The sequence below is a fragment of the Hyperoodon ampullatus genome (assembly GCF_949752795.1).
Source record: "Hyperoodon ampullatus genome assembly, chromosome: 3".
NCBI classification, from domain to species: Eukaryota; Metazoa; Chordata; class Mammalia; order Artiodactyla; family Ziphiidae; genus Hyperoodon; species Hyperoodon ampullatus.
The window spans coordinates 103,220,440-103,236,277 of record NC_136916.1 but is presented as its reverse complement, the minus strand read 5'-3'; the positions used below and the strand labels follow the sequence as shown (position 1 = coordinate 103,236,277).

Sequence of the window (15,838 nt, the reverse complement as noted above, 5' to 3'; positions counted from 1 at the left end):
CAGCAACTGCCCCCGCCCATTTCTCCGATCTCCACCAACCCTGGGAAATTGCCGCTCAGAAATAATGAATGACATTGGCATGGCGAGTCTGTCACTTAGACAAGTCAGGCAGACTTCCAGGATTGGACCCTTTCATGTTCTTGGGCTGTTGTTTTGTTCTGGTTTTTTCCCCTGACAATTATGGGTTGGATGATGATCCCTACCTTATCACAGGCCCATTTATCATGTGAGTGCTCAGCATACTTGGTGACGATGTATTCCAATTTTTCAGGCAAGGAGAAACTGTGAAATGAGGGGAAAAATAAAATTACAACCTCCCCAAGCACTTCAGTCACATGTGCCGAAAAGATGGCCAGAGCGAACAATCAGCCATCAGAAGTTGCATATGATCAACCAGCTAACCCCAAATTTGAAGTTGGACCCCAGACGCAGTGACCTTCCTGAGCTCAAAGCATATCCAGGGCTAGGTCACAGACACACCCATGGCTAATCAGAGGGCGTCTCTGCAGCAGCCTCTGCTTCACAGGTGGCCTCCCTCCAGCTGGGTTCCCTTGGCTCCTAAGAACCACTTTGGCTCCTGGGCCAGACCTGTCCGGGTTAGACCGTGAGAATCCCTTCATCCAAAGACACTGTCCTGCCATCTCACAGCTCCGATCTGCGGATGGCAGAAGTGGGTAGCTACAAGACCAAATGATACAAATAGTGCTTGTCTACCTTTTGGGGTTTGGTGATTCATGTTTAAATACTAAAATCATGGCAACCCAGTAGGCACAGCTGTCAGCTCTGTTAGCCCTGCAGCTTTTGCCCCTTCTGTTGGCAATATGCCTCCACTTCGCTTTAATGAATAAGTCTTCCTGACTTGCGCGCAGTCTTATGTGAACTGTCTCTGAGGATTGGCTCTGACGACGCCAGTCAGACTCACTCTTCCTGGAATTTGAATCTTTTTTTTTTTTTTGGCTGCACTGCATGACTTGTAGGATCTCAGTTCCCCGACCAGGGATTGAACCTGGGCCACAGCAGTGAAAGCACTGAATCCTAACCACTAGACCACCAGGGAACTTGGAATGTGAATCCTCAGTTGAGTGAGACCAGGACAGCAAACTCTTCAGGGTGACTCATCCAATGTGGACACCTGGAGAATGTCCATCTGGTCACTCTGCCTTAGTTCCTGCCCTTGCTGAGGCCCACTTAGTCAGCCTTTCCCTAGGTTTTAATAATGACCCCACATCCTTGCAATAAGGCCCTTTTCTGTTTTGGTCACAGTCCCCATTATTCATATTACTCAAAGAGCAATACTGATGTCAGAGGTCTATTTGAAGAAATCAGAACTCTCAAAAAACATTGGGGCTTCCCTGGTGGCGCAGTGGTTGAGAGTCCGCCTGCCGATGCAGAGGACACGGGTTCGTGCCCCGGTCTGGGCAGATCCCACATGCCACGGAGCGGCTGGGCCCGTGAGCCATAGCCGCTGAGCCTGTGCGTCCGGAGCCTGTGCTCAGCAACGGGAGAGGCCACAACAGTGAGAGGCCTGCGTACCGCAAAAAACAAAAACAAAAAATAAAACACCGAATGAGTCATCATTAGCACACCATTGCTTGAGTACCGCATTGTCTCATAATGTTTATAAAAGCACCCAAGTGATCACACCTTTTGTCCTTCTTCAGCACACTTAAGTTTTCACAGGGCCAAGTTCTCCAAATCAATACCTGCCTTCCCTTTGGCCTTAGCTTGAAGGCTCACCACACCCCTTACGTCTTCCTTACAGCAGGTTCAATTCGGTTTCCCATCATCCGCTCAGCTCAAGGCTCTGCTGATGGAATATGTATTTACTTTTCCCAAAGATGAATTTTATATGTTATCACAAGCTGACAGCTCCGGGGAAGGGCTCAGGCTATGGCTCTCATCTGAGAACTACTGCCATAAAACCTAAGTCCAAGGGGCTCACAGAGGATGCCTTCTTTTCCCTGCTCATTCTACAGCAGTTTGGGAGCTTTTTGTTGCAACTGCAGCTGGAGAAGAAGCCTGTATACCCCACGACCCATAATCATAATTGGGGTCGTACCGCCAAAGGCAAAATTGAGCAGATCTTGTCTAATACTTTGTCCGTGGCCTAATCATCACCAGTGAGGAATGCTGGAGAATCAGGGGGAGAAATGCAAAAGCGCTACTGTAGAGTTTTTCCAAAGATCCAGCATCCGTTGGCAAAAAGCAGGTCTAATCGCTCAAATAAGGACCCCATGTTGTTCTGCCCTCACACCCTGAAGTCCTGCTGGAGCTCAGCTGAGTGTTATTTATGGAGATGTTTTGATGTATGATGTTATTAGTACTGTACAGGCCTAATTCACAAGAGCAAAGATTTTGTCAAAAAACTCATTAATAAATTAATTGCATCATTTGTCAGGGTTCTTGCAGTGCCTCAGGTGACATATGTGGAGAGCATCCACCTCTCGTAATAAATAAACCAACCTCACCCTCTAAAAAAAAGCCCAGAATATAATAATACAGCATATAATCAGATATGGATGGATTAATCTTTCAGGAGTTGAGGACAAACTCTAGCACCTAATGTGACTTGTAGTGTCGAAGGACATGATGAACCATGCTGGCAGGAGGGAAGGAAGGGACGCTTACATTCCTGGCTACCTTCTGAAAGAGAAACACTGGCCACGGGGCAAAATCTAGGACCAGCTTAGAGATGATTCTGGACTCACTTCGTGGTGTTGATAGGCTTGGGGTCAAAGTTGCCATCTGCGTCCACTGAGATCTGTTTCTCCAATGTGGCTGAGATTCTGGTATCTAAATAGTCTGGTGGCAAGGCCCCAGCTATAGCACTGAGACAGGGCAGGGCCATTCGGAAAAGATCTGGGTCATACCTCTGTGAGGAAAGACAAAGACCACGTTAGCACACACACCAAAACCATAGTCCGCCAGGCCGAACCACTCACCGATTAGCTGGGAAGAAAAAAAAAAATGTGCATTTGCCCAGGTTAACCAAAATGGGGAATATGTAAGGCCTGTAATCCATTCTGGTGGAAACTGAGGTATCCGTGTCACAGAAAAGTGACAATCTGTAAAGCCTTCAAGTCACCGTTTGCGGTAGGTTGAGAAACCTTAGATCAAGGTTTAAATCAATATCTCCTAACTAGTTAATTGCAGGAATATCTAAAGGTTAAAGTGGTTCTCACTAGGCCAACAGAGTCTACAAACTTGTTGGCCATAGATGGTTATAGAAAGTGACCCACCCTGTGCCTAGAGAGGGCACAGCAGCTTTGCTGGCTCCCTCAGTAGCTGATGCAGGTCATATGCTGACACCATCAGCAGACTGCTCTGTGTCACAGACATTCTCTCCTGAACCCGGCCAGGAAGGAATCTCAGCTAAAATATGTCAGGTGAGGGACAACCTTTGATCTGCTTGTACTAGACCAAAGGAAGATAGGAGGGAAGATCATGTAAGTATAGGTAAACACCAGACTGCAGCTGTACACCTGCTCCAGACTTCTGTACGAAAACGCAAAAAACTTCTCATTTTCTACCTTTAAAGCTGGTGACCTGTCTACGGCCATACCATCCTGAATGTTCCCGATCTTGTCTAAAGCTGGTGACGTCACAAATCTAAATCTGGGGTAAGGGAAGGGGAGGCAGGTGTGAGGCTGCCTACATACAGGTCGGGGCTGTAATCCAATCAGACTGCACGGGAAGGCTTGGGATTCAGAGGCCCGCGTGCCCCCTCAAGCTCCTTCGCCTCAGTGGCTGGGAAGCACCTCGCCTGAATGGCATAAGGTCTCCTGGGAATCCCACGTCCCTGCATCAGGGCAGACGCTAGGACTTCTCTAGGCTTGAACTTGGTGAAGGCCAGCTAACCGGGGCCACATAACATAGCAAGGAAGGAATGGGGGGTGGGGTAAGTCATTAATACTGGAACCAGGAAATATTTCTGTGGTTCACTCTGGAAGTTGCCCTTCCATATATTCGCCTGGTGAGTCTGGTAAGTCATCAACTGCTCTTTCTCTCACCTGTCAAATGAGGGTCGGGGTAGTTCCTACTTGAGAGAGTTGAGGTAATGAATGTGATCCGCTTGTGAAGTGCTTGGCACAGTTCTGGGCACATGGTAGATAGAGGCTGACTAGGTATCAGCTATTCTTATGTGCAGGTGGTTGTATCACCGAGGTTGGGCAACCCCCCTTCTCTGTACAGGAAGCACTGCCATTACCTTATGGGAAAGGGAGTCAAGAATGCCCCAGAAGAGCTTCTCTGTCAGATGCAGCTCATCCTCCACAGCCAGACCGTAGCTCCCCCAGCCTGATGGCAGACAGTAATACTTCCAGCACTGTTCGTAGTGATTTGTCAGAAGCTGGGAGGTTGAGAACAGATGTGCACCAGTGGGGTGGGGCAGAGATGATCCACAGGTATCAACAGCACACAGGCGAGAAGAAAACAGCACACACCCATCAGGAGAGTGAAACCAACAATGGAAACAGTTTGGTTATCTACAGAGAGGCCCCCAAACGCCACTGGGAACCGTCTACTCTTGTGCCTGATGAGCTCCAGCCTGAACGGAATCTACCTGATTAATTCTTGTGCCTCCTAACTCGTCCCTCGCATTTCCTGGAAAATGGAGAGGAACTGTTTCTACTCCTACTGAGAAAATGCTACCCTCCGGAAGTAGTCACCGTGTGCTGTTCCAGCCAGTCAGGGATGGGAAGAATTTCTTCTGAGATCTTTGCTTATAATAAATCTGGGAGATCCTGGTAATGCTGACATGGGGAGGGGAGGGTGGGGAGTAGGCTGTGGGCCTGCAGATTTTCTCAGCATTGATGACTGCCCCTGGCTTCCCAGCCTTTCACTTGAGCCTTCTGATGGTCCAGCCATGTTGCAGCAGTTCCCCACATGGCCAACAGAGGGCACACGTACACTGCCAATGGTCCCATCTCAGCCGGCGGGATCCACATCCTCCAAGAAAAATCCTGCTGATCTAAGGGGTAAAGGTGAGCTTATTGAGTGCTATCGATGATGTTTCTTTGGGAGACAGAATCCAGCGGACGGCACAGGTCTGCCAAGGAAGCAATGCCAGGTTGAACTGTAAAAACTGTGGTTTTTAGCTGAAGGATTTTTTTCAGATGAAAACTGGGAGTGTTAGGGTTAGAGAGAAGAATGAGCCCGTGGAGGACTGTGGAATCTCTGACAGCATACAAGCTGTCTTCTGCATGGCGTGGAGAAAGAGGATGAACTAAAGGCTTCTGGGAATTCTGTTTATCCCAGTAAAATGCTTCTTGAAATCCTTGCTTGAACTAGTGATATTTCTGAAAAGAGGGAAAAGTTCTGTTGAAATCACTGGGCAGAATCTTCAGGTGTGGCTGGCCACTGCTGACCCTTTTGAATATGCTAATATGGCAGGTGCCTCAGAGGTAAAAGATGAAAAACACTGCCCTCTGTGCGGGTGGCTGATTCTGGTGTCCTTCTACCCAGGCTCGGATGCTCCCTATACCAGCAACAAAATGTTGGTAATTTGTGGGAAAATCAGCAATCAGGTGGCAAAGAGAGGGCTCTGTGGCCTTACTTTTCATGAACAAAACAAGAGAAAAGAAGGAAAAATAAAAAGTGAAAAAGAGGACCTGTTACAGAAGGAAAGAAAAAAGTACAACACAGTATGGAATAGAAAAGGGACATTTTATTTTCTGTACCTAAATGAAGAATCACAGGGCCTTCAAAGCTTTTTGAGATTGAAAACATTCTGAAAACCTAATTAGGGCAGGAAAGTACAAAATCCAAGTGCCCTCACTCACCTCTGCTAAATAACAAGGAATTGGTAGAAATCGACTAAGGAAAATTGGAGCAGTTAATGAATCTAGCAGAACTAGTCTTTCCAACCCTGACACTCAAGAAGGGATTTGATTTTGGAGATTGTATTTAGTTAGCTATCAACTTAAAGGAGTAAAACCCATTTAAGATGTATTTTGCTCCCCCAGTTGTGAAGATCATGTTTTACAAGGCAAGTTTCCTGTGCCATAGACTGTTTTTTTCTGTAACAATAGAGAGGTTTACCTTCAGAGGCATTTTGCAGTATTCACTGAGTTGCGGCACATCAAAAACTAGACGTCGCAGGAGTTGCTGTAACATGGAAGGCCTCAAGTGACTGCAGTATGAAATAAGAAAAACAAAAGGACAGAATGGAAAAAAAAAATAAGGAAGAGGGAATGAAAGGAATACTCAGCGATAACCATATATTAGAGCTAAGCTTCAAAACACTTAGCTCCTAAATCAAAAGATCGTGGATAAACCACAGTCTGTGATAAAACACTTTAAAAACTGAGTATAGTTAAAATGCAGAAAGAGGGAGTAGGGTTCATGGCTTGAGATCCCTAAGGTTAAATTCCAATCACCACGTGACAGGATGTCCTAGGGTCTATGCACACTCAAAATACAGCCACTGATTATGTGCAAAGAAGTCTATCACAGAAAGAAAGTGCAGGTGATTTTAGAGCCATTGCTACGAACCGACCATCCTCCCGAACTCTGCAAAGGAAGAAGTTAGAGGTGATCAGCTGCACGGGTGGAATCTGAGGCCACCTTCTGGTGTGATCTGAAGGGTGCTCTGAGTTACTACCTGATCCCGGATATTCTCATTATTGAAATCATTTCTTTGTTGCCCAAAGATCGTCTGTTTCACAACTTTTGGTAGAGCTGGCCTTGCGATAAAAAGCCCTGGAGTGGGGCTTCCCTGGTGGCGCAGTGATTGAGAGTCCGCCTGCCGATGCAGGGGACACGGGTTCGTGCCCTGGTCTGGGAAGATCCCACATGCCGCGGAGCGGCTGGGCCCATGAGCCATGGCCGCTGAGCCTGTGCGTCTGGAGCCTGTGCTCAGCAACGGGAGAGGCCACAACAGTGAGAGGCCCGCATACTGCAAAAAAAAAAAAAAAAAAAAAGAAAAAGAAAAAAAAGCCCTGGAGTGAAGAAGTCAGGCATAATAGATGGCAAAAAAAAAAGCTTGTCTCTAAATGTAGTAATTATAAGTGTATAAAGTTCCTCATTTTTTTACATCGTTTACCCAATTAGCAATATCACCTTAGATTGATTAACAAATAAAATCAAGGAATAAAAAAAACTCTAACTTGATTAATTCCTGACTTACTAAATTAAAAATCTACGTAAGTGTCAGTTTGTCTGTGTTTCTAGAGCTCAGATGGTTAAGAGGTACAGGAATAGGGCTGTGAGCTCTATTTTTGGTTTGATGTAAAGTTCTAATTTCCCCAAGGTCTGATCTGATTCTTTAAAAACACTTGCTCTAACATCAGTCTCGCCATGACTTTTTTTTTTTTTTAACTAGGAAACAGCTTATGCTGGGAGACAGAACTTTTGGTTTGGTTTCTAAGATACCTGCTGAGTTCAGATCTAGCAAAAGGTAGAACAAGATCTATAGCTGTGATCGATGTGGCTACCAGCCAATTACAGAATCGATGCTGATAGAAGACTTTCTTTCTGTGCAGACTCACTGTTTATTCCCTTGGCCACTACTCAGAAGAAAAGTAGGAGCCCATGTACACCAGTAACGGGGCTCTTGTCCTTCCTTTTGAAGTGGCAGCATGGAAACCCTAGTCACCCTATTAATTCCTAGAGGCCTACAGTGTGTTTACCAAGCTTTGTCTCTCTTCTAAGACCAACAGTATTCAAATGAGCTTAATTCCCTGCCAGTTCTAATAATATTGGAATGAATGAAGTGGTGTCAGAGTATAGGGCCTGATTTTGGCAGAGGATCTCAGAGAGAAATCCCTTCTATGGGGCCTGGGTGGAGGCCTCCCACCTTCCATTCCACACCCTAGGCAAACAGTACTGTGCATGACACAGTTTGGTCCCTAAAGTAGTTGAAGCCGGTAGGCCTTAGATGATAGAAAGGTAGCAGATAGAGGTTAATTTTAATAAAGCATTTAAAATGGAAGGACCATTGTTACATTTGAAATAAAAATGTGAGATTGCCTTTTAACTTGATGTCCTAAAAGGACTGACCAATTCCTTTTTTCTAGGCAGCCCTAGCCCCTAGGGCCCCTGGGGCTGATGCATAGTCATCTCTTGTGTGACTAGGAAACAACCCATTCAACAAGAATCAGGACCAGACCCAGCTGGCCGCTAAAGGGGGTACCTGCTGGTCCTGACTCCAGGGCAACCTACAGCAGTGATTCTCAGTCTTGGCTACATCATGGCATCATCTGGGGAGCTTCACAAGCTAGAGGTCTGGCTCTCATCCCTAAAGGTTTTGAGTTTTTGGGCCGAGATGTGGCCTGGCATTGGGGTATTTATTTAGTAGCTCCCAGGTGATTCTAATACATAGCTGAGGTGGAAAGCCACTGGCTTAAACAGCAGAGCCTGGTTCTGGACTATGCTGCTGAGACCCGCCACGGGAAGAGTCCTTCTTCCTTTGACCCTACCAGTCCTGATGGAGTTTCCTGACAATCTCCCCTCTTGGGGGTGACTTTACCCTCTTCCCTTGTTTGGCTCTGGTGCTCATCTGTAGCGGTGAATGGAGATGCCTTCTTTTCTTTGTTTCAGGCCTTGTGAGGCCTAGAGGTAGGTTGCTTTGATTGACACTTTTATAGTCTGGCCTCTGTGTAAAGGTCCACTCATTCAGAATAGGAAAATCTGCTTCTGGCTCCATTTTAGGAACTAAAGCATTATTTCTTATATGCAGTAGCGGGCTAGGGCTGTCTAGAAATAAACAACTAGTCAGTCCTTCCAGTTCTTATTAGTTCTGAATACTTCAGGCCTGAAAATCAGTCTCATATCCTGGTTCACCAATCCTCAAGGCTAGAGCCCAAGCTGTCGGCCTCACTTCCCCAGAGCGAGAGATGAGCCTCAAGGGAGAGGTGATCAGAAAGAGCCTGTGGGATAAACTAGAAGTTTTGGATTAAAATATACATACATATATATATATATATATATATATATATATATATATAAAATAGATAACCAACAAGGACCTACTGTACAGCACAGGGAACTATACACAATATCTTGTAATAACTTATAATGGAAAAGAATCTAAAAAAGAATATGTATATATATATATATATATATATATGTATAACTGAATCACTTTGCTGTACAGAAAACTAACACAACATTGTAAATCAACTATATCTCAAAAAAAATTTTTTTTTAAAGAGAAAAGAGCCTGCAGCAAGTAGGGGACCCAGCACATCCTTAGAGTCTGAGCATATCCTCAGACTAGATTCACCAGGTTTTGGGTTACACAATTCAGTGCAGCTCATGTGGATGCATACACGGAAGTGAAGAACATAAGACCGGGTACTTACCTGCAAATGGCCAGCAAACACTCCTCTATGGTGTCCCTCTGAGCCTTGGTGAGGGAACGGCCCTTGGAGAGCCTGTATATCGTCTGCAGTGCGGAGTCGATCAGAGAGGAGTAGTGCTCTGCTCCAGCAAAGAGAGGGGCGCATCTTGTGAGAAGCGGGAGCACGGCAGAACATACGTACCTGTTCAGTGCCAGCACGGCCTCGGTGGTGCTTAGGGAGACCTAAAGAAAGAAGATTGAGATGCTGATTAGTCTCCTGGGAAAGACAGAGCCAGGCTTCCCCCTGTACTGGGCTCTCATCTAGCAGGGTGGGGAGGTGTACACATATGCGTGTTTCACCGCCACGGGCTGAACGACTTTCTACCTGGTCTAAAGAGGCCTATGTCTCTTTCGCATCTCAAATGAAAAAGAATCAGTAACAGAAGAAAAGCAATCAATAACCAGAAGAAAAGCAAAGGCTAGCTGGTGCTAACTCATTCCAAATGGTCCACAAACATCTGTTCCCTTCAAAGAAGAAGCCTAAACGCTTATTAAAATCAGCTGATGACCAGTCTAACCCAACACCCTTTTTTTTTTTTGCGAAGACCAACTGCCAGGCTACTGTATTATTATTCTGGTTTTCGCTCTCTGTTTTCACCGTATGGAGACTCACAAGCTGTCTGTCCTCTTGCGATTTTGAGATTAGTAAACGGTTACAAGCTGAGCAAGCTCTCAGACTCACTGGTTATGTGACAATTTTACAGAGAGGAAGTGGAGCTCTGACCCCCATCACCTAATTTTTGAGCATTGTGAGCAATTTGCAATCTGATCATTGGCATGAGGGTAAGACATCACTGAAGGGAACCTAACTCTGCATGGGGAAAAAGTGTACAAGGAACAGAAATCAAGGGCCTTCTCTTAAACTCTGCTGTAATCCTCATTCACAATTTTATCTCTTGCTCATTTATACAGGTTAGATTTAAGGAAGGCCCACTTAGTGACACTAAAGATAGCCAAAGCATGCTTAACTATCATCTTTAAAAAGTGCAGAACTGCCAAAGAAACCTTGAGGTCCACAGAGATGAAATATTATCCTTATTTCCTGTCACGATCACAGCCATCATATCTGTAACACATTTCCTTTAACTTATGATCTGATAAACTGTTTTCTTTGAATGGTACATATTTCTGGGTGTTTCTATTAATTATCAAAAGTTTGCCTTCTAGGAGCTGCAGTAATCATATGGAAAGAAATAGCTCATCTTCCACATTTATCACTTTAAAAGACAGAGTTGTTAAAATAAGGAAGGAAGAGCTTTGATTCCGGTGGCTTAAAAGTTTTCAAAAGAGAATGCATGAAAATATGTGTGCTGAGGAACTGAATGCAAAACTTCTTTTGTGGTAGGTGGTGTGTAGACAAGCATGTGATTTGAACACCAAATTCAAGAATAGTATTTGCTGTTTATTTGATCTATAAACAAGTTGAATGCTTTGATCAGGAAACTTGGGAATGTCCCACAAGTTAGAAATATTTTAATATTTTAAATCAAGGAATTTATAGGAAACCTCAAAAAAATTGCTGTGGAAGCATTGTTTTAATTTTACAAAACAGCCATATGCCTCTAATGCCTTCATGGATATACCATTTCTTATCTCCATGCCACAGATAGGGACAGAGCTCCCATTCAGACTGGGGCTCATACTGCTTTCCATTTCTGGTGACCCCATCCATTTCTGTGTAACTCGTTCAAATGGAATCCACCCCAGTTAAGATATTGGTTAGCTGACCACCCATCACCAGAGCTCAGACCTCTATTGTTGTTGGACACCAGGTGGAGCCTTTGAGAAATTTTATGACTGATCAAGAAGATATGCCACTGGCTCTTTAAAAACAACCCTAAACTGGCCAAGATTTATTTGAAAACTTACGCTGATCTAATTGGCCTGTCCTCCTTGGACCCAGGACTTCTGGTACACTACCTCTCTGCTTCATCCTGACTTGGGGCATGTGGCATCTATGTATTCTAACTCCTGAGGCCTCCTGTCTTGATGTCTCTTGATGTTGGATTACCCTACCCCACACTTGACTTCCAAACTTGGATTTGCACTTGGCCTCTTACACTGACCTTGTCATGCCGTGAGCTTCGGACTGTCCTTCCTGATGGTCAGTGCACGTAACTTAAGGAGTGAGAGTATGAAGAGTATTTCCAGCCTATCATGCTGCCAGCCATCCTTTTTTATAAGTGACAGAGCCATAGTTCGCATGTGAGGGAGATTTTGTCTTCCAGGGTACCTCTGGTGAATTGCTTTGGGGGGGCGGTGTGCTACGGGTATGTAGTACCAGTAAGAGGCCCGGGATGCTGCTAAACATTCTGCGATGCACAGGATGCTCCTCACCCCCACCTCAAAGAGTCCTGAGCTTGGGAAGCCTTGCCCTAGAAGGAGCTAGATTGAATATCTGAGGTCCAGTTTACCTACATATAAGTCTCTGGACTAATAAATTCACATCTGCCATTTCTTGGTTCCTCTATTTTCTCACCCTTTAAAGCAAACTGTTAGTATGTAATCAGTGAGTAGATAGAAACTATTCACTTCTAATTCCAATGTTAATCATTTAAAATGATGGAAAAATCAATTTTCTGATTTTAACCACTTACTGTATCTAAAGAGGCAGAGGCTCTTAAGTCAGGTAAAAATCCAACTTCCAACAAGTGGAGCAGGAAAGTTTGATCCTTTATACCATAAACACGGTCCAAGAACAGCACCATGGGTGCCTTGTGGTCGGGGCAGAAGTTGGCCGCCATATCTGGTTCGCTGATTGATCCATCTGAAAGACACAGAGAGTGTCATTTCCCCTTTTCTAGCTCCACAGTCTCAAATGGAACACAGAGCTTGTCTGGCTATGGCTTGTTCTTCTGACAAGAAACAGGAATTTTAGAAACAATACAATGTTGTGCTAGAGTCAGCTTATACTGGCTTGGAAGAACTGACTGTTAAAATTTCAGGAATTTTGTGAGCCAGTTATTAGATATGCCCATTATTAAAAATTATGATTTGCAATTAAGTATATTATATTTTAAAAGGTAACAAGTACTCAAAGATCACCACTTCCTAATTATTGTACTATAAACTATACTTGAGGTTATTTACATCTGTTGTATTTGTATGTTGGAAGCACAGTACAACAGGGTGCTATGGGCATTCTCTGTCCAACTCCATGCTCAGTGGTGTCACATTGGGAGCTTGAAATTGGTGGGTAAATGCCAGGAATCAGGGCTTGATTTATTGCTTTGTTGAATGATGAAGAAAGTCAGGGAGAAAAATGTAAGGCAGATTAAATTGAAAAGTGTGTCATGCTTACAGCCACTGCAACATAAATAGCACAAAACTGAGGAAATACTCTTTCACTATTTAGAAACTATTATTTGGGTGAAATTTAGATCAGATCATCCAAGAATTCTAACCTTATTTTAATAGAGTAGTTCAAAGATAAAGTGGGGAAATATCATGAAGAAAATAAAAATTTTTTGACTTGGAGAACAAAAAGTATCTTGAAAGAGGATAAAAAAGAAAGTCTTCCTCCTACTGTTTTGTTAACACCAAAAACTAGGAAAGAGAGCCCCTAAATGATCAAGCTAAAGTCATAGCGTATATAAACACTGTACTTCGTAAGGCACCCTGAGAGCCGCAAACATTTAGCGCTATCCAGCCCAGAACCTAATTCAGCCCAGGCACCTGTGCAGGGCTCTGGGAGAGCAAGGAGAGAAGACACCTTCTAGACGGGAGGCTGCCTGCTTCTCCTCCCCTGAGCACCAGGGGGCGCTGCTTGCGAACATCGGAGGCTGAATTAATCTCTCAGACACGTGGTGTTCTGAAGAACAGTATTTTTAAGGGATACTAATGAGTGCTTTGTGTTCAAAAAGTTTGGGAAACACTGAGCTCAACATTTATTTTCTTTATCATATGTTTTCTCAGAGCCTTTATAACCTTAATGTGCTTCATTAAGTTATAAAATGTGACATATTCAAGAATGATGTCCCCAAGATGGAGGGGGGTAGGAGACCCCAGCCTTGCCCCCGCCCCCCAAAGATCAACAATGAAACACCTATCCATGAACCAAACCAGTCTGGGAGAGCTCAGGGATCCACTTAAGAAACTTCAACAGAATGGGACAAAAACTGAGAGTAAGTGCACAAAAAGGGAAGGACGGGTAGCTTCATTTTGCCTGCATCACAGAGGCAAGAGTGAAACTCCTCAGCTGGAAACAGCTCCTTTGGCCAGAAAGCGAGAGTGTGGTGGGTGATCGGCTTCCCCAGCCTTCTGGGACACTGCATGAAGGACTAGCTTTGGTTTCACCCCACCCAGAGACTGGCAAAGCTGAGATGTCTAGAGATGGCTAGGAACAAGGAAGAAGGGCAGGGGCTACCAGTATCAGCCACACAGTAGGAGCCACTGTGGTTCCCAGTGACCTGCTTGCTGAGGACCCAGCAGCTTCTGCCACCAAAGAAACCAAAAGCCAGCACAGCCGCCACAAAATCCAGATTTCACCAGTTTTTGTCCCACAGGTTTTTGTGTTCACAGATGCCCAGTCACCTGACTCTCTCCCGCAACAGCCAGAGTCCAAAATCCGCACTGGCAGCCAGCCCCAGCCTCTGTGGTTGTGCAAGTACAAGATGCCACCTAGACCCCTTCAGCTGAAGGGTTAGTCACTCCAGCTGTGCACCTGCACGCTGCCAGCCCAGCTCTCATCACTGGCCTCCACTGCTGTGCATGCACCCAGGTGAGACCCTCCAGGCACGGGAGTGCACGCTGATAGCCAGGGTCTCCGCAGGTGCTAGTGTACCCACGGTTGGCTCTGGTCTTTGCTGTTGGCCCCTGCCATTGCCACTACGTGTGTGTCTGCAGTTGGCCTCTGCCACTACACAAGCACCTGCAGCTGGTACCTGCAGCCAAGTGTATGTGTACCACTGGCTCTGGTCACCACCACTGCCTACCCTGGTCCCTAGCTACTAGAACCTAGAAGCACTGCTTAGGACCCCAACAGCCCTTGAAGCCACTGCGGACCCCAGGCAGCACTTGCCAAGGTCCATGCAGTTGTCAGTGTTGTTGACCCCAGTGGCCTGAGTCAATAAGACATTATGCCCCCTCTGGACCTGAAGCTGCCACACACCCCCACACTTGGTGCCCTGTACCATTAGACCCTGGGTCACAGTACACTTTAATGAACCCCACCTGAAGGTGAAGCTCTTTCTTTACCAAAGTCAGTCCATAAAATCTGGAAGAGGTGACTGCTTCTTCAAAGGCACAGATACTTATGCGAGGCTACAGGAATCATGAAGAGTAAGGGAAACATGACAGCACAAAAAGAACACAGTAAACTTCTAGTAACTGAACTCAAAGAAATGGAGATACATGAATTGCCTGTCAAAGAATTCAAAATAATTATTCTAAAGATGCTTAGAGTGCTACAAGAGAATCCAGACAAACAACTTAATATAGAGAAAACAATACAAGAACAAAATGATAAGTTCAACAAAGAGATAGAACAGAACATTAAAAACATAAAAAAGAACAGAAAAGAGATACTGGGGCTGAAGAATACAATGACTGAATGGAAAAATTCAATAGAGAGCTTCAATAGCACACTGGACCAAGCAGAAGAATTAGTAAACTCAGAGACAGATCATTTGAAATTACCCAGTAAGCAGAACAAAAAGAAAAAAGAATGTATAGGAATGAAGAAGGTCTTACAGGGCTTAAGGGACACCATTAAGAGAAACAGTTCAGAATCAGTGGAGTCCCAGGAGAAGAGAGGAAGAAAGAGGCAGAAAGCTTATTTAAAGACATAATGGCTTAGAACTTCCCAAACCTGGGGAGATATTTGGACATCCAAGTTTATAAAGCTGATATGTCATCCCCAAATTTCAATCCCAAACCATCTTCTCTAAGACACAGTATAATAAAACTCTCTAAAGTCAGAGACAAAGAGAAAAATTTAAAATCAACAAGAGAAAAAAATTTCTTTCATGCAAGGGAACCCCCATTAGACTATCAGTGGATTTCTCAGCCAAAACCTTGCAGACCAGGAAAGAATGGAATGATATATTCGAAATGCTGAAAGAAGAAAACTGCCAACCAAGAATACTGTACCCAGCAAATTGTACTTCAGGAATGAAGGTGAGATAAATGCTTTCCCAAACAAATAAAAGTGGGGGGAATTCATCACCACTAGGCCTCGCTTATAAGAAATGCTGAAAGGAGTTCTTCAAACTGAAATGAAAGGATACTAATTAATAACATGAAAAAATATGAAAAAATATCACACATTGTTAAAGCTAAGTATATAGTCAGATCCAGAATACTCTAATACTGTAAGGAAGGAAATAAGAAAGATCAGAGCAGAAATAAATGAACTGAGAATAGAAAACAAAAAAAATTATCAACAAAACTAATAGTTGACTTTTTGAAAAGATAAACAGAATTGACAAGCCTTTAACTAGACTTACCAAGAAAAAGAGAGAAGACTCAAATAAATAAAATTATAAATGAAAGAAGAGA

The 15,838-nt window shown here is 44.3% G+C and overlaps 1 protein-coding gene across 3 annotated transcripts in view; it reads right to left on the bottom strand.

The window, feature by feature from the left end:
* The window catches only part of RYR3 (ryanodine receptor 3), a gene marked incomplete at both ends in the record, with an annotated part of 580,399 nt that overhangs the window by 100,452 nt on the left and 464,109 nt on the right, over window positions 1–15,838 (bottom strand). For all 3 annotated transcript variants that reach the window (XM_079701083.1, XM_079701082.1, XM_079701084.1), the window contains 6 exons: window positions 204–282; window positions 2,709–2,872; window positions 4,208–4,348; window positions 6,040–6,130; window positions 9,303–9,523; window positions 11,938–12,107. In XM_079701083.1, coding sequence (XP_079557209.1) covers window positions 204–282; window positions 2,709–2,872; window positions 4,208–4,348; window positions 6,040–6,130; window positions 9,303–9,523; window positions 11,938–12,107 — 866 coding nt within the window. The remainder of the gene's footprint in view (window positions 1–203; window positions 283–2,708; window positions 2,873–4,207; window positions 4,349–6,039; window positions 6,131–9,302; window positions 9,524–11,937; window positions 12,108–15,838) is intronic.